At 37.5% G+C, this 18576-nt stretch overlaps 3 protein-coding genes across 5 annotated transcripts; 1 reads left to right on the top strand and 2 right to left on the bottom strand.

Annotated features, from left to right (window-relative positions):
- On the top strand, window positions 4953–10282 carry LOC18608369 (monosaccharide-sensing protein 2). 2 transcript variants are annotated; one of them, XM_007043017.2, is made up of 7 exons: window positions 4953–5134; window positions 5257–5355; window positions 5601–5736; window positions 6008–6574; window positions 6997–7937; window positions 8503–8690; window positions 9657–10101. In XM_007043017.2, exons 3-7 carry the CDS (start codon window positions 5658–5660, stop codon window positions 10099–10101), a joined length of 2220 nt encoding a protein of 739 aa, XP_007043079.2. In that variant the 5' UTR covers window positions 4953–5134; window positions 5257–5355; window positions 5601–5657. The 2 variants fall into 2 exon arrangements, with proteins under 2 accessions (XP_007043079.2, XP_017970868.1); XM_018115379.1 differs by lacking the exon at window positions 4953–5134 and having other exon boundaries at window positions 5169–5355; window positions 9657–10282.
- Window positions 10343–12228, bottom strand: LOC18608368 (homoserine kinase). The gene has a single exon (XM_007043016.2). The coding sequence runs from the start codon at window positions 11631–11633 to the stop codon at window positions 10542–10544; it is 1092 nt and encodes a 363-aa protein (XP_007043078.1). The 5' UTR covers window positions 11634–12228; the 3' UTR covers window positions 10343–10541.
- On the bottom strand, window positions 12322–16871 carry LOC18608367 (glutamate receptor 3.2). 2 transcript variants are annotated; one of them, XM_018115377.1, is made up of 6 exons: window positions 16543–16871; window positions 14950–16292; window positions 14580–14857; window positions 13862–13893; window positions 13362–13756; window positions 12322–13079 (listed from the first exon to the last, which is right to left on the bottom strand). In XM_018115377.1, exons 1-6 carry the CDS (start codon window positions 16838–16840, stop codon window positions 12591–12593), a joined length of 2835 nt encoding a protein of 944 aa, XP_017970866.1. In that variant the 5' UTR covers window positions 16841–16871; the 3' UTR covers window positions 12322–12590. The 2 variants fall into 2 exon arrangements, with proteins under 2 accessions (XP_017970866.1, XP_017970867.1); XM_018115378.1 differs by having other exon boundaries at window positions 14962–16292; window positions 16543–16869.

The raw sequence follows: 18576 nt of genomic DNA, 5'->3' as shown, positions 1-18576 counted from the left end.
ATTCCGGTTTGACTCCAAATTGATCCTCAAACTCCGAATTACCATTTTAAGTCATCCATGGACTGTGGAACTCTTAATCTCACCTTAAATTCCTATTTGATCTAGTTCGATGATTAAATAAACTTTGTTGTACCTCTAGGTATAATACCTACTTTTGTAAATTTTTTCGGACTCTCCTAGCATGCAATCATGCTTTCATCACATGTATTTCATGAATAGTATTTTATAAGGTCGGGCTTTACATCTACTTTCCAACCGTCGGCCACTCCTTCTCTTCCCTCTCTTTCCAGCCACCGGCCTACTTTCCTCTCACCTTTCTCTCTCACCCTCACGTCGGAACTCTTTCACTCTCCCTAACCGGAAACTTCCTCTCTCGAACGATCGATTCTCCCCCAACCGACAGCCCCCTCTCTTCCCTACGTCGGATCTGGTGGCACGACGGTCGGGCTTCCTCTCTACAGTCGATCAAGTATCTCCCCTCTCTTCCCTACGCCGGATCTAGTGGAGCGATGGTCGGGCTTCCTCTTCTGCCGATGCAAAACCTCTCCTGCCGGCGCAAACCCTCTCCTACCGACGCAAACCCTTTCCTGCCGGAGCAAACTTCTCCCCCAAAACTCTCTCAATCACTCCCTCCTTTGGGCGGCCACAATAAGATCCCTTTTCCTTTTTTTGATTTTTTTTTTGTGGATCCTTCTGATTGCTAGTGAATATAAGGTATATATATATATATATTTACAGATTTTTCGCTCCCCTTTGGCTTCCCGATTGTCCATCTTTTGAAGCCAAGTTGTCCAAAAATTTGGACAACCCGGTAATGGGGTTCTGGCACCAAGGAGTTGATAGTCAGAACCCTCATCATTCAGGGTGGTTGGGGGGAGGGATGGCTGGGCGTACGCCCAGCCATTCCTCTTTTTTTTTAATTATTTTATTTTATATTTATTTATTTTATTTCTTTGATTTTTTTATTTTTTGGTGTCTACAAAGAGCATACAATTTACCATATCCAATAAAGTTTGATTTTTTTTCTCTGCCACACAGTTTTGATTAGAGTGTGTAATGGGACATACCTAATGGATAATTCCATTCTCATTATAAAAGTTTGAAAACTATATAGAATCATATTCTTCTTCCTTATCTGAACGTAGAATTTTGATTCTTTTTTCTTTCTGATTTTCAACTTCATTTTTATTTATAGTAAACATAACAAAAGTCTTATCTTTTGTTTGTATTGGAAAGACATAACAATATTTTAAAAAATCATCTATGAAAGTAATAACGTATCTTTTACTATTCTTAAAGTACAGTTGAATATCACAAACATTGTTATGTATTAACTCTAATAGCATGTTTGGTTAGCCATTCCCCCTTTATTCCCAAGGAATTTTGATTCCTTAGTTTGGTTGAAAAATGATCTAAAGAATAGTCATTCCTATGGAATGGCTATTCTCCAAAATCTTTTAAAATCAAAGAATAGCTAATACCACCCTCCCCTATGGTATTAGCTATTCCATGATTGAGGAATAAATTTAAAAATTAATAAAAACAAAAATATCTTTTACAAGTTTGAAAAATTACAACTTTGTTTATATAAAATATTATTTTTCTCTCTCTCCTCTTTCTCTCACTTGATTCCAACTTTTAATAAAATATTAATATTTAAAATATTAATATTAAATTATAAATAAATATTAATATTTAAATTATCAATTATTAATAAAATAAATTATAAATTATTCCTATTTAAAAACAAAATAAATTAAAAATAAATAATCATAATATCATTTTAATTATATAAACAATATTAATAATTAAATCATCAATTATTAATATTTTAAGTAAAGCACCCACATGAAATTTTCTACACATTTCAATTTTTCCATTGGTTCAATTCACGAATAAGAACTTGAAAAAGGTATGCTTGTTCCACAATAGGTTTATTTTTAGTCATTTTGAAGTTCATATATTTTCCTATAATTTAGCTGTAAAAACCTTAATCTTCTTTATCATATTTCTTTTCTAATGCTTTTCACAATTCAAGTACTATTTTTGTAATGCAAAAGATATCATAAATATTACTAGACAAAGTAGACAAAGCACAACCATGACAAATATAATCCTTATCTAATTGTGTTTGTATGCTTGTGATCTCAAATAAGTAAAAACTAGAGTTTTGATTTGAAAGTGCAATATGATTAGGATTTTCATTTGAAGAATCAATAAGATTGGAGATGACAGAAAAAAATTTTAAGGGTGTTAACCAACAACGCATTTGATTTTACCATATACAAAAGTTTTGCCCAAAGAATTTTTCTGACTTTGTAGAAATTTGTTCTTCAATAGAAACCATTTTTTTTAAAAAAATGCAAAACCAAATCTACTCTAAGATTGTTAGAATCTAACTCAAAAAGATAAATAAAAACATATGAAAAAAAGAAAACAGCAAAAACTTAGCAGTTAACAACAAAAGAAATAAGAAAGTGTTTTGAATGCGAAAACAAGTTCGAGGCACGCTATGGAAGGCATTGACTTTAGAGTAGATTTTCGTCGCTACTACGGTACAAATAGCAATCGATGACGTTCTACTCCCAATATACAACAAACCACTCAAAGATATTCTAATGTGCACTCAAATAGAAAATCTTAAAAACTTGTAAATCTCGTGATTGCTCTTAAAGAAATTTTAGAATGAAAAAGAATAAAGTTTTCAGAAAAATTGAATGCTTTGAATGAATTTTTCAAAAAGAAGGGTTGGCTATTCATAGATAGTGAACCATTACTAATGTGCCTTTTCATTTAGATATATCTATTCAAAAGTGAAAAAATGTGTCTTTCTATAGGTACATCTCTTTCTACAATTAAAAAGTCATATCTCTCCAACAGACACAATAAATTTTAAATTACCAAAAATAAAACAAAAATGCCAACATTAAGCAACAAAGGCAAGATGTCAAAGGCATCCCCTTAGGTAATCCATCATATAAGTGCATTTATCCACTAGATACCCTTTTTTTTTTCTTTCATTTTAAGATTTGAATTCGAGATTTTCAAAATGAAATCTCATTTTAAGGTCACGAGAAAACAAAAAAACAATCACACGTTACTTGAGGTTGTATGAAAAATTAATAAGAAAGAAGCAAGAAGCATCCAATAGAGTTGATTTTGTGGGATGAACAAATCTCCTGAAAGCATGGGTTAGAGCAGATGCCCTCATATGAACATTTCCATGCCCCCAGACAGCCACTAAGTAGACAGTTTGATTCTTCTCTCAATGTGTTAGCATCTTCCTAAAATAAACAGTCTGGCCACATGGCGCCAGGTTTAGAGTTTTGGCTTTTTATTATTTTAGATTAGCTTGAATAATTGTAATGGCCATAAGCATCTCTTATTTCCTCTATCCACCTATCTACTTCTTTTTTTTTATTTTTTTATTTGGAGTATTTTAGTATCATATGTTTCAAATCTACTTCCCTAGCTCCAATTCTGATATTAATTTTGATCTCCTCTTTACCTATTTTTTTCTTCCTTTTTCATTTGATTAAAGTATAAAGACTACTTTGGAAGTAACAATAAAGTAATAAAGCTTCTTTTTTGTCAAAATTAATTACATAAAAAAAAGCTACTACCTTTTCTTTTAAGCATTGTTTATCGCCTTTGGCTTGTAAATATAATTTCTTCAACTCCCACTACCCCACTGGCCACTACAAACTTCTCCTGTCTATAGTTACAAATCAATGTGAAAGCCCAATAGACATACCAACACCTGGAGCATACTTTTAAGCTGTTGTTTACTGATAAAAGGAAAAGTAGAAATTTACCCAGATATTATACATGATTACGTAATTAAATTAAGGAAAGAAAGATAAGTAATCTGCCATGATTGAATCACAGGATTGAAATTGACTTGGTAGTATTCGAATTCTTCTTAGCATGAGCATAAGCAGGGGAGGACAGACCCACCAAGGAAAGTACGTTTAGTGGATGCAATCATCATTGGTACTGTTATTGTTCTTTTATAATCCCTGTATTTGGAGGTTGGGATGCAATCATCATTCGCAACTTTCAACCAAACTTAAAAACTTGTAAAAATCATCATGATAATTATTTAGACTACAGTGATCAACTCTCATGACTACAGATTCAACCAATTAATTATAAATTAAAATCTCAAATTTTAGTTATGGGATTGATTTTTTGAGGCATGAATTAGTTTTTATTTCACTTGAATTGAACAGGTAAAAATTTGGAAGAAATAATCCTTGTTTCTCGCAGTGAAAGATTCCATTCAAAGGGAACTTTCAAAGCCATTGAAAAAGCACTGAAAAGAAAGAACAAAAGAAACTCCCCACCTTGCTGTTTTTCTACTCTCAAAAAACAGAAAAATCCCATCTGGAAGAACCTTGAGAAATTAAAAGAAATTAAAAAAAGGGGAACTTTCAAACTCCCACCACCTCACTGATTTTCTACTGTTTGTCGTTTTCGTAATTAATACATCATACATGCAGGCAACACACCAGATTCATCGTTTTGCATGGCAATTCAAAACCAGAAATTAGTCAGTAATACATTTTGAAACCTTGGATCTATCTTTGTCTATTTGTTTTCTGGTATATTCTTTTTTAATATGTTGTCATTGTTGTTAAATAAGTGAAAAACCAGAAGATTCCGATCTGTAAAGTACATAATGGTGTTTTTTGACTAATCCCAATCAATACCCATTATTCTTCGAGGTCACTTCTTCATTATCAAGCAATTCTCTTTTCCTTACGTGGGATAAAAACAGTTTTCCCATTAATTTTCCAATCAAAAGTTTTCTTTTTTCATATATATTTCATACTACTATTCTTCTCCAAAACTGCTTTTGCTTTAAACAAGCAAGAAACTTGAAAAGACAGGAGAGCCAATCATGCTTTATTGATGGGAGCGTTTTTATTTTATTTATTTGTTTATATTTTGATGAGACCGAAGGAAAGTGAGTGAAGTGATACCCAGATTATAACAGAGCGACAAATAACTGCAAGCCAATACGTGCAGTTTAGAGAGAGGTATAAGGGGCAGGTGGCACGGTTGTAAAAGGCAAACCCTCTGTTTCACTTTTGGCTTTTATTTTCCTCGACCTTTCTCGCTGGTTGATGAGGTCACTTCCCCTTCTTCTTTTCTATTTGGCATTTCATTTTCCTAGTTATTTTTTTTTTAAAAATCATCAACCAACAACAAATACCACTTTTTATTTGACGCCAAAGTGATGGCAATTTGCAGGGAACTTTGTTATGGCCTTTTCTATATCTGATGATACCTGAAACTCTTATCGAAAGCTTTCTGATTCTACTTCTGCCATATCTGCCTTTGCTGCCCTAGGTAAAGTTAATCACCTTTTTTTTTTTATTGGATTCATATCGGATTTGGACATCTGGGTTTTACCTTTGTTTTTGTGCTTTTTGTTTGGTTCCATTTTGGTTTTTCTTTCTTGTAATACGCAGACAAGATTTTGTTTTCATGGTATGGTCCGTATGGAATCTGTAATCTGTTACCTCTTCGGAGGTTATCAGGAACTGGTTCGATCACTCTGATCCATGATCTGGATTGTCTTGTTTCACTTTCAGGGTACTTAGTTTAGTGCACACCGTTGAGAGGATTGGGATTTGGGTTTTTCTGTGAATATGAGTGGAGCTGTGCTTGTAGCTGTTGCAGCAGCTATTGGTAACTTATTGCAAGGATGGGATAATGCCACTATTGCAGGTAATTTACTCCTTTTTAATTCGTCATTAGTTTCAGGAATTGCTATACAAATGTAGTTCAACATTGAAAATTCAGTTTTTTGGACTAAAATGGTCCCTTTTATGTGTCAAAGATCTATGGTAAATTTGAGTGGATAATCTAATTGGCTTGATGGAGTTTTTCTTTCCTTAATGATTAACATGTACAGTTTTTCTTTGCTTCAATATAAAGCGTTTGTGGTTATATCTTCAGATTCATGAAAGATTTTTCCTTTTTGTGTTTCATGCTGCAGGCGCTGTTTTGTACATAAAGAAAGAGTTTAAATTGGAAAGTGATCCAACTATGGAAGGCCTGATTGTAGCCATGTCTCTTATTGGAGCCACCTGCATTACTACATGCTCAGGAGGCATATCAGACTGGCTAGGCCGCCGCCCCATGCTAATAATCTCATCCGTCCTTTATATTATTAGTGGTCTTGTAATGTTGTGGTCTCCTAATGTTTATATCTTACTTTTGGCAAGACTATTGGATGGCTTTGGAGTTGGTTTGGCTGTAACTCTGGTCCCAGTTTATATATCTGAGACCGCACCACCGGAAATAAGGGGGTTGTTGAATACCCTTCCCCAATTTACTGGTTCCATTGGAATGTTTCTCTCATATTGCATGGTTTTTGGAATGTCATTAATGACTTTACCAAATTGGAGATTGATGCTTGGAGTTCTTTTTATTCCCTCCTTTATCTACTTTGCATTAACTGTATTCTTCTTGCCCGAGTCACCAAGATGGCTAGTAAGTAAAGGGCGGATGAGTGAGGCGAAAAAGGTTTTGCAGAGGCTACGTGGCAGGGAAGATGTTGCTGGTTAGTTCTTCTGCAGTCCCTCTTTTAAAACTGCATTGTTTTGTTACTACCACTATGCACTTTGTACTTGCCACCCAAATTTGTGTTTGCATAGGTGCTCCTGTTCATGTGTGTGTGTCAGATCCCACAAAGTAGGTTCTTCTCAAAGGTTATTAATCTTTGCTTCCCTTAACAAAGAGGGAATAGAATATCATCTATGTTAAATTGATTTATCTGACAATAAAATCAGTCAAATGTTGTGATTGCATGTGTTATTTTGAAGTTGATCCCTCTTGGTAACTGAACGTACTTTTAACTTCTGAGACTGCTTTTCCTTTTTCTAGACAGAAGTTTTAAAATAGCAATCACTGCCCACCATGGGCTGCAATATGATGAATGATGATGCATCTTGTGGATGGTACTGATATTATTTAGATGAACAGGTGAGATGGCTTTGCTAGTTGAGGGCCTTGGTGTTGGAGGTGAAACATCCATAGAGGAGTATATAATTGGCCCAGCCAATGAGGACGCTGAAGACCATGATGTATCCGCTGATAAAGATCGTATCAAGTTATATGGACCGGAAGAAGGTCTTTCGTGGGTGGCCAGACCTGTCACTGGACAGAGCACTCTTGGTCTTGTGTCTCGGCATGGAAGCATAGCTAACCAGAGTACACTTGGTCTTGTGGATCCTCTTGTCACCCTCTTTGGAAGTGTTCATGAGAAGCTCCCTGAAACAGGAAGTATGCGAAGCACACTTTTTCCACACTTTGGAAGCATGTTCAGCGTGGGAGGTAATCAAGCTAGAAATGAAGAGTGGGATGAGGAAAGTGTTGTCAGAGAGGGTGAGGACTACCAATCTGATGGTGCTGGTGGTGATTCTGATGACAATTTGCAGAGTCCTCTGATCTCACGGCAGACAACCAGTATGGAGAAGGACATGGTTCCAACTGCCCATGGAAGCCTTACAAGCATGAGACAGGGTAGTCTAATGCAAGCAAATGCTGGAGAACCAGGTAGCATGGGGATTGGTGGTGGTTGGCAGCTGGCATGGAAATGGTCTGAAAAAGAAGGCCAAGATGGAAAAAAGGAAGGGGGATTTAAAAGAATCTATTTGCACCAAGAAGGCTTCCCTGGATCTAGGCGTGGGTCACTAGTTTCTCTGCCCGGTGCTGATGCCCCTGCAGAAAGTGAGTATGTCCAGGCTGCTGCTTTGGTGAGTCAGCCAGCTCTTTATTCCAAGGAGCTTTTGAAGCAGCATCCGGTTGGACCAGCTATGGTTCATCCAGCTGAAACTGCAAAGGGACTAAGTTGGAGTGATCTCTTTGAACCAGGAGTCAAGCATGCTTTAATTGTAGGGGTTGGAATTCAAATACTTCAGCAGGTAATGTGGAGAACCTAACTACAATCTTGTCCTGACCTGCTTGTTCTCTTTCCAAAAAACAGCTCAAATAACCCTTCTAGCTTGTTAATGCAGAATTATCAAGTATTTTCTGTTATCCTTGTTTCTCATCCAAAAATTGTTTTCTCATGGCTGCATTATAGCCTGCTTTACTGTTCTAGGAATATTGAATCTGTCACAGGTTAGATACAGCTTACAGAAACAGATATCCAAAGTTTTTAAATCAGAATCTTGTTTAAACCTTCAGATATGACATTCATGGAATAGAACACATGGCACTGCCGTTTGCTTTTCAAATGATACAGTATGAGATTGAAGATGGCTGCTACAAACGGCCATTTGTGTTGCTTTAATTGCACTGTATTGTTTATATTTCTGCACAGCATTCTTTGAACAGAACACCTGCCTCCTCTTTTTACCCTTTTGAGGAGTACAAGCTTAAGATGCACTAATATTAGTGGGGTATAGTACTGTTGCAAAATTATGTTCCACCGTCGCATCACTTGTGTATTAAGGATGCTTATTTTCTCTTACTTTTTAAATGCAGTTCTCTGGTATAAATGGTGTTCTGTACTACACTCCCCAAATTCTTGAGCAGGCAGGAGTTGGAGTTCTTCTTTCTAACCTGGGCCTCAGTTCATCTTCTACATCGCTGCTTATTAGTGGCATTACAACTTTGTTGATGCTTCCAAGTATCGCTGTTGCCATGCGGCTTATGGATATTGCTGGTAGAAGGTAAGTTTATTCCTTTTTTGAGTTCCCTTGGAATGATAACAAGTCTCACCTGAAAGCACAAGATATATATTGCTTTGAAATATGAAAATTTTGGTGGCGTGGAAATTGCTTAACCTTTATTCTTATACCTTCCTGTTGGTATAATTGTAGTTTTTTATTTGAAAGGTTGGTATAATTGTAGTTATTGTCTCAAATGTGCCAATAATATGATGGTGGGTTTTGTTAATTACTTGTCCCTATTTGATAGGTTAGGAAAGAAGTGGTTAACTTTGTAACCGCTATTTTACAATTTCATTAGAACCTGCCACGCTTACAATTTAAGTGTACTCATAAGTCAGGTTTGGTTGGATGGCTTATGTTCAATCTGGTTTCCTTGAAAACCACCAAAGTTAGAAAATTATCTTCTATTAAATGCCTAGTCTATAAGCTATCTTAACAGAGATCTACAAAAAGAACTGAAAAATCCCGAATGGAAGTTTGGTTTTAGTGCAGCATTAAAGCTCATATCCAATGTTAAGTCTCTGCTTTTATCTTCTATTTATGCTCCGTTTAATATGCGAGTGCTCGTAATATTGTCAAATTAACCAGGTCTTTGCTTGTTTTACCAATTCAAAATGAAAACCGTGTTTAGCCTTGGCAGCATTAAGTGCTTAGGAGGAAACTCTAATTCTCCCCTACGGCCCTACCCCACGTTGGTCCATTTTCGACTTGTTTGGGTCAGTGATGTTGCTCATGGTGGTTGGTAGCATTCAGGTCCGTGGTCATTGTGATTGTTGCCCTGTGGGTCTGTGGTGTAACCAGGCTAACAATAAGTCCAGTCAAAGAAGAATATCATAGAAGCTCTTTTAATTCAAAGTTGCTAAGGGATTTGACATTGACATTCTGATTAACTCTTCTTTCCTCTGTGTTGTTACTTGATCTGTTGTCATCTGTCAAAATCATTGTTCCCCTCTTCCTTTGTTGCAGGAGTTTGCTGCTCACCACAATCCCAGTCCTGATAATCTCTCTTCTCATCTTGGTCATCGGAAGTGTTGTGAAAATGGGGAACGTTGTGCATGCAGCAATCTCAACAGTCAGTGTGGTGCTCTATTTCTGTTTCTTTGTCATGGGATTTGGGCCCATTCCCAACATACTATGTGCCGAGATCTTCCCAACACGGGTTCGTGGCATCTGCATTGCTATATGCGCCCTCACATTCTGGATTTGTGACATCATCGTCACATATTCACTCCCAGTGCTGCTCAAATCCGTTGGTCTCGCTGGTGTCTTTGGCATGTACGCAGTGGTTTGTGTTATATCATGGGTATTTGTCTTCCTGAAAGTTCCAGAAACTAAAGGCATGCCTCTAGAAGTCATTACAGAATTCTTCTCCGTGGGTGCAAGACAGGTTGCAGCTGCCAAGAACAACTGAGCTGGTTAATGGTGGATATTGAAAGTTTTGACGGGTGTTCAAATTTTCTTTTTCTTTCCCTTTGATTTTATTAGAGGTGCTGGCAAGTAGGCAGTTTGATTTATGTAGAAAAAGAATAACATATAAATTTGTTTCTCTATTTGTTATAATTTCTAAATGACATTTAATTTTCTTATTCAAATGTTACATTATGATATATCATGGTTGCCAAGAACGGAAAGTTAAAAAGACAAAAGGTAAAGACCCGGAAGATGTCTCTTTATTTCGGGAAAGGTGAATGGATTGGGTAGCCATGAAGAAAGTTGAAGCTTTTATTCACCAAAGCTCATGGTATAAGCAACAAAGTAATTTGTTGCAATTGGGCTACAACTCTCAAACTCAAAACCACATGTTCATATCTTATAACTTGATTCAAAGCTATTCCTCACTTAATTTGATCATCATCTGGGAAAACTGTCGACAAGCCTAGCACCAACTCTATCGAGTCTTTTAACCATAGACACCGACCTCAAATTCCCTTCTTTTAAAAACGCCTCCACCATCTTTTCCCCGATCACCTTCCCTTTGTCTTCATTATCAATCACAGCCACAGCCGTCGGCCCCGCCCCACTAATCGTACACCCAAAAGCACCGGTTTCGATCGCAGCCTTCTTGACCCCTTCCATCCCCGGAATCAACGGCGCACGTTTCGGTTCCACGATCTTGTCCGACGACAACGCCTTCCCCAACCCCGCCACGTCACCCTCCAACACCGAAGCCACCAATGCACCCGCTTGGCTACAATTCCACACGTGTTGCGGCATCCCGATTTCCGCGGGCAGAGCCGCCCGCATTTTCTTGGTGGGGGCCTCGAATTCCGGGCTAACTAATATGAAAAACAGTTCCTGATTATTGGGGAAAATTAAGGGTTTTAATTCTAGAGGTTCGTAGCTTTTGATTAGAACGAAACCTCCCATGACTGCCGGAGCGATATTATCGGCGTGATAACCGGACACTTTTGCTTCGGATTCTAATCCGGCGAGAATCAGCTGGTCAGCTCCGAGTTTGGCGCCGAAAAGTTCGTTGACCGCCACGGCGGCTGCAGCGGCGGAAGCTGCGCTGGAACCAAGGCCGCTTCCTAAAGGTAAGCCTTTTTCGAGTTTGAGGGAAATGCCGAAGGAGCGAATATTGAGCATTTTCATGGCGGCGATGGCCGCGATGCCTGCGCAGTTGAAGAGAGGATTGGAGGAGAGTTTAGAAGAACCGGAGATTTCCGAGATCGACACATGACCTGGACGGACAGAGGTGTCGAGGCTAACGGAGACGAAGTCGCCAAGGCCGTCGACGGCGGCGCCGAGGAAGTCGAAGCCTGGGCCGAGATTGGCGACCGTGGCCGGGGCGAAGGACTTCACGGAGGTGAAGACGGGCTCGGGCTCTGTGGTGATGGTGGTGGAAAAAGAGGCTTTGCATCTAAAGATGGGGGCTTTTTTGGTTGATGATGGAGGGATGTTGATGGGTTTTAGAGGGGATTGAAATTGAAAGCAGATTGCCATCCTGAAATGATGAAAATTTGGGAATTTTTTATTTATTTTTTTTTTTTAGGGTTTAAGTGAGAGAGTAATGAGGGAGGGGAATACTGGGAATGGTGGTGGTGGGTGCTGGAATTCTGTCCTTTTAGATTGAAAGGGACACTCAGCCAAACACCGCTAACCTTCTTCTAATACTAAATATTAAATTAATATATATCGAATTTTGTAATTCACGTAAAGACAGTTTGCAAATTGCGTTTGATTCTTGAAGACAACCTTTGATTTGATACAAGGTTTAGCATAATTTACAAGCCGAGTGAAGTTAGGCCTTTGGCTACTAAACAAACTGAACAAGAGCATTGTGTAGGATCTCATTTATTTATTGTGGTATGGAGCTGATTGAAAACGTTTCCTTACTCCCAACAATAACTCCTAAGACCAAACAGCACCTGAAACTTTTGTCTTGATAGCAGGAATAATATACAGCACCTGAACCCAAACAGCCTACGAGCCTAAACTTGGTACCCGTTCCAGCAGCTATCAATTCAGTTGTGCTGAAGGTTCCAGCATTTTCCTTTATAGTGCTTGATTCCCCCACGGAAATGGCCAGCACAGAGTAGCCAAAGGGGCAACAAGCTCGGTAGCAATCCTATGATTTTTCTTGAAAGAAAAGGGTAAGGGTGTCGCATTCACTAAGATCTGAACAAGGAACTGCAGTGATCAATTCCATATGCTGTGAAGTGTTATACTTGAGAAACATTACTTTTACACTGTTTCTTATAGATCATAATCATATAACTAATATGTTACATTTTTAAGTTAATGCCTCTATAGATGATTGAATCAGCTGAAACCCCAGGAGGACCACTGGAGCAGAGAATGGGGTAAACAATCTCTACCTAAAACTTCAAAGCCGATCCTTCTAAACTGGAGGATGAAGTGATCCGTGAGAGTAGTAGTATTCAATTGCAACTGACCATATTATTTAACAAGCCACGAGCCACCACTCTGCCTTTCATGGGAAATGTCCCTCTCAATCCTTCCCGATCTAAAAGTCGATTCCTCCCCTTTATGATAACCATTTCCTGAAATACTCTCACGTTTTCTTTTTGAGCTGCTTTTGGGTTTCTCTACCTTCCCATCAGCGAATGATAGAAATGTTTGAAGACGTGCAGAACGGGAGCTTACAGGGCTGGTAGAATCAGGTTCCTCAGGACAGTGCCGGCTGAACTGGCGAAACATCAACGAAAAGTACATGAGGAGAGCAAGAACACATGCAATTCCACATATAAGGAATAGCCCCCAGAAGCTTTGTAAGTCAAGCTGTTCGGATTCAGCCTCAGAACTATCAGAACTACAAGCCTTTCTTGACAGCCATCTGTCATGAATCTTCTGAAGCTCACCATTCTCAGATAGAGCAAGAATGGCAGTAGACATGTCAATGGCTAATGGAGAGTCTTTAGGAAATGCCTGAAAAAGGGAAAGAACTTATAGTGGAAATCATTCACCGTGCATAATAGAATGGACGTAGGTGTTGAAGATTGAGACATTATAATTAGTTGAATCGTGCATTTTTATAGCTCAAGGATGACTTGCTGAATCTTATGCAAGATGCAACTTGAACAAACTTTTATATTTTGTTGAATGTTGTGTCACAGCATTATGGTTCATTGAGGAACTTCAATTAACTCGATTTACTGGAATATGCAGAGAAAAAAAAAAGATGAATTAGCCTCATGTGAGATAACTTACAAATCCCCATCCACTTTTAGTAAACTCCTGGCCTCTGATTGAGAATTTGCAGTGGTCTGAGAGGAAGAGGTCCACATATGGTCGCTCATCAATTATTGCAGCTACCCTTCTACTCTGCAGGGCATGGGCATATTCTTCTGGTGAGCCAAGAGAAACAAGTCTTGATTTTGGAATATTCAGTTCCTCTATCAGATAGTTTTCAGCAAAAGACCCTACTTGGAAGCCTATTGGTTCATTGCTACTAATTAAGGTATCAATTCCTTTGATGGGTGATGATAACTGTTGCACCGTGAGGATTGATGTCAGGCTTGCAATGTAGCTTGAGTTGATTATCAGAACTACAAAAAGCCAGATAATCAGTATAAGGCGTCCCAGCGAGCTCACTGTATTTTCTCCTGAAAATTTCAAAAACTCCGGAGTTGTTATATTGGGTATGGGTAATTCTGAGTTCTAACTTCTTGGTTGAAATAAGTGAAATTGTCAAAATGGAAACAACTTACTATGGGCAAAAAACATTGTAGAGAAGCTGAACCTGCAACAGGATAAAAGGACCAAGTCAGATCAGGAGTCAGAAAGACAACAAACAAGTCACAGGTCAAATGGAAATAGATGCAAAACAGAGTTGTTTTTTAATTGTATATTTCAAATATGCAGATATGATTTCTCACAATCAGGATGAATGCTTAGATATATTGTACATGTGCTACATGTTGAATGTAGTAAAAAGAAAATCCAACATTTCACAGGTGATGAAAACATTCACAACAAATGGAACATAAAACACATCAACACACTAAGAGGCAAGAGAGAAAGAGAGAAGCTGACATATTTCTCCTGTAATATTGTGGTAGTTATATGTTTTCATCACTGCAGCTAAAGAAAACATCAAGAAGATAAGAAATCTCTCCTTGGAGAGATTCTTCTTTTAGACAGAGGATATGCATGTGAGTAAAGAGGCACTGGTGGTTGTAATTAAAAGGGAGGAGGAAGAGATGGTTTACAATGGTATGCTTCCTAACAATTGCTCAAATCATGCTTGATTATCTTCTCGCATTCAGAAGGACCCTCCATCATAAACTTTAATTTCACTCATCTGTAGTTAAATTTTTGGGTTTTGTAACATTCAGCAAAAGTTAAATTTTGTGTTTTCTATTCATTTATGAACACCATATGCTAATGCATCCAAACAAAGATGAATTCACATAATTATATACTCACCACAAAATTGTGACAATTTGCTGCTTAGGAGGGCCCCGGAATTCATCATTTATTCTATGTTCAAGGATCCACACAACTGCTCCCACAATGACAAAAAACGCTGCTGTGACTGCCCACATTAATGGAGTAAATGGCCGCGAGAAGGACCAAGGACTCGAACTTATCTTGTTGACTGGAGCTACCACAACCAGCCCTGATTCTATATATGGCTGAGTGAAGTCTACCATTTTTGTTCGGTTTGTCACAATGGCAATGTCACCTACCACACCATCAAAGACCTACAGAAACAGAATATCAGAACTGGTAGAAATCATAATTATACATTTTATCATTTAGGAAAATGGTTGCCCTTTCATTTTAGTCTACTCACACCGGCACTAACTTTATTGACAAGCTCATAATAGCTTGGGTTCTTATGGCCATCTCCAAATGGAATGAACCTGTATGGAACAGCATATGGAAGCAATCTAATTGCAGCAAGGAATACGTCTATGCAATATCCTTTCACATTATCCGTGCCATTGACTAGCAACACAAAGTCTCGGTAGCTAACTCGCTTTGGAATTCCAATTCTTAGTTCTCTTCCATTGTTCGGAAAAACCCATCCACGAGGCTTTGTTGTTTCTCCTCCAGGCCATACCACACTGTCTAACTGTTGGTTTGAACTAGAACGGTTAGGCTTTTTACTATAAAGTGTCTCTGGTGGCACAATCGAAAGACCGGAGTAGTTAGACCAGTATCCAATATGTTGATACCCAGTTTCAATTGCATTAATAATGTCATATGAAGGATTTATCAGGGATCTCTCTTGATTAAACAGAATAGGGCCTGTCAGACCTGTCATATTTGTCTCCAATATGTTATCAAGTAACTGCTTCCCACCATCAAATGTATTTAATGCAGAAAGGTTAAGAGTCCTCCCAACAAAAGCATTTAATCTTGAATCATTGGAAAATGAAATGGTGCCGCCCTGATCTAGTAACAACTTTACTGCACGAGCAATCATCCAAACAGTATCATAGGCATATAGACCATAAGGGTTAAACCCAATAGAACCATTACTCAGCTGGTTCCAACGAGACATAAAATTCCTTTTCCTTTTCGAATCAGGTGTATGAGGACGAAGTGTTAGTGCTCCTCGGATTGAGTTTGCCGTCTCTGATTTAAGTGGAGAAGTTGAATCTAGAACAGTGGACAGCCAACTAGAAGCTATCCAAACATATCCTTTCCCCATCATTCCAAGGCTCTTGGCCACTTCAAAGACCAAGAGACCTGTTTTTGAGAAAGTGTGAAGAACAATTACTCGAGATTCCATCATTTGAATCTTAGCTAATTCTCTAGAAACTTCACTTCGCGTTGCTGTTAGGTCTGGTGAAAGTGCACCTTTATAAGAAATTCTGCAACGTCTCTCTGAAAGTTTATCACCTAATGTGATTATACCATTTCGGCTCTGATCATCATCACTAAAAAGAGCAATTACATCAGTCCAACCAAAATAACTAACCATCTCAGCAATGGCAATCATCTGGAATAGGTCATTTGGGGCTGTTTGAACAAAGAAAGGATACTGGAGAGGTGACAGGCTGGGATCTAGGGCCGTGAATGACAATAGTGGAACATGGAGTTCATTTACAAGATGTGATAGGACGTGGGCCATCACAGAACTTTGTGGACCAATTATTGCTACTTTATCACTCTCCATAAACTGCAATGCTGCAAATAGCAAAGAAAGACAAATCATGAGTATTGTTATTTCCCCATGAAAAAACTCCTGAAAAATGAGGTATAATAACTGTATTCATCTGACAAGCAATGACTCATAATAAATACTGTTACTTATCCTAGGAAACACTCGTTTTAAACATAGAGATCTAGTGACATGATATGAATGAAACTAACTGAAGATATATATAATCAAAAGTTTGGAACAAGAGGAGATTGAAGAGACTTAAGGAAGGAATACCTCCAATAATGCCAAGAAATGAGCTGTAGTTAGAATCATGCAGGCTTATAGTCAATTTCCTACCACCAAGAACACTTGGATCAGAGTTAATATCATTCTCAGCAGCCTTCATTGCAACCTTTGCAACTTTCCCATTGATAGTACCAAATGTGAAGATAGCTCCAACATTCACAACATCAGGTTTCGAAGCCTCTTCTGAAAACACTCCAATACAGAGAATGGAAGTTGAAAGTAGCAAAACCAGGTTCATGGTGATACTGAATGACATTCTGACCACTGACCATCTATCTTCAAGCATATGACAGAAGATGAATAAACGGAATCCTCCAATTTGTCTATGAATTAATGGTCACACTGAACGAATATTAGAATCAGATCAAAATTAACCAGAAATCCGTATTATCCACGGAAAGTAAAGGGAATCATTCAGTTACAAGGCAAGTAGCAACACTAACAAGCCCAGAAGGCAAAGAGACCAAAAAGAATTTTTAAAAAATTTAGCTTATTGAAGTAAGTCTCAAAAAAGAACAAGACAAACCCATTTCAAGTTCTGGCATGGAAAACTAAAGACTAAATTAATTAAGCAACAGCATAATGCTTTATTGATAAAAGAAAAAAAATACAAAAACCAACAAGCAAAGTAAAGAAAGCACAAAGTTTTGTACTTTGTAGACAGCAAACTGGATAAAGCAACAAATATCCCACCAACACCAAGCAAGGCAGCAAAAGTAAAAGTTCAGGTGGTTTCTGGATATTCACGAGGGAACCAACACTCACCACAAGCTCAAGAAGAAACGTATGGCGACCGAATTCAGAACAAGTGACTATAGACAGACCACCAATCTTCCGAAAAGGAAGGCTAGAACCATTAATACAAAGAGCTCAAAAAGGACATATCAAATGGAAACAATAAAGTAAGTAGCTAATGGGAAAGAGAAATGTCCACAAAGAAAAAAGCTTTGGGGTGCTACAAGAAAGAAAAAGAAGCCATTTTCCCTATTATTTTAGTATTAGATAGGAATAGGAATACTTTCAAGATAAAGAAAACGGAGCAACTTGGGTTTCTATGTTGGTTCCCCTGAGGTGTTACTGTTTCTCTTTCTGCTCTGTCAGTCACTTGTCAGCAGCAAATGGAACAGCCGAAAATTCCATAAACAATACATTTACAACAAATTGCCCTAATTTATTAGGACAAAGACTTTTAAGGAAAGAATATATACCATCGAGATAGAGTGATCGCCCGGCAATTTGAAAACAACGGTAGTGGCTGTAAAACTGTGGTGGTGATCTTAATTGGAATGTAATTTCCATGCCACAAATCATAATGGGGTTTCTGGTTTTAAACTTTTGATCATATTTTAATTGATCATGGATCAAACTAATGATTAAGATGATTGTAGAAGTGGGTTTTCTTCCCCTTTTCTTTTCTTTTTTTTTTTGGTACGGTGTCGATCTTTGATTATCTCTTTGGTGAAAAGAACAAATCAAGGTGCTTGAAAAAGATCATTCCACTTTAGGCTCAGATGGGAGAAACGAATAGGGAAATGAAGAATGCTTAGACTTGTAGAAAGCAGTACCATATTATAAGTGACTTGCTTTCTTCTCCCTTGATGATACTTCATATTTGTCTGCATTTCATTAGAGCTTATGTTCGTGCACTATAATGATAGGTCCTCCTCTTTCGCCATTGCTCAGTGCCATGAGCTGACTTAAATGGATGGAAACTAATGCTTCCGTGATGTAGGCCCATACAGCTTAAGCATTTCGGTAATGCCTTCAACATATTATGATTTATTATAAATAATTTTAGAATAACAATGAATAGATGATAAAAAAATAAAAATATTTTTTATCATAATATATAATTATTTATTTTTATTTTAAAATATTAATCATTATAATTTATTTAGAATATTAATAATTAATAATTTAAATATTAATTATTTTATTTATAATTTAATATTATTATGATTAAAATGTTAATAATTTTAATTAATTTTCAAATTTAAAATATTAATTTTATAAATTTAAATT

The sequence above is a fragment of the Theobroma cacao genome, chromosome 2, assembly GCF_000208745.1.
Source record: "Theobroma cacao cultivar B97-61/B2 chromosome 2, Criollo_cocoa_genome_V2, whole genome shotgun sequence".
Taxonomy (NCBI): domain Eukaryota; kingdom Viridiplantae; phylum Streptophyta; class Magnoliopsida; order Malvales; family Malvaceae; genus Theobroma; species Theobroma cacao.
This window is presented reverse-complemented; position numbering and strand designations above follow the sequence as displayed.

Coding starts and splice junctions, on each gene's coding strand:
- LOC18608369 (XM_018115379.1), top strand. CDS start 5,658: ATGAGTGGAGCTGTGCTTGTAGCTGTTGCAGCAGCTATTGGTAACTTA. Junction 5,737..6,007: donor GGATAATGCCACTATTGCAG/GTAATTTACTCC, acceptor TTCATGCTGCAG/GCGCTGTTTTGTACATAAAG. Junction 8,691..9,656: donor ATGGATATTGCTGGTAGAAG/GTAAGTTTATTC, acceptor CCTTTGTTGCAG/GAGTTTGCTGCTCACCACAA.
- LOC18608368 (XM_007043016.2), bottom strand. CDS start 11,633: ATGGCAATCTGCTTTCAATTTCAATCCCCTCTAAAACCCATCAACATC.
- LOC18608367 (XM_018115377.1), bottom strand. CDS start 16,840: ATGCTTGAAGATAGATGGTCAGTGGTCAGAATGTCATTCAGTATCACC. Junction 14,858..14,949: donor TCAATAAAGTTAGTGCCGGT/GTGAGTAGACTA, acceptor CTGTTTCTGTAG/GTCTTTGATGGTGTGGTAGG. Junction 13,757..13,861: donor TACAATGTTTTTTGCCCATA/GTAAGTTGTTTC, acceptor TGAAATTTTCAG/GAGAAAATACAGTGAGCTCG.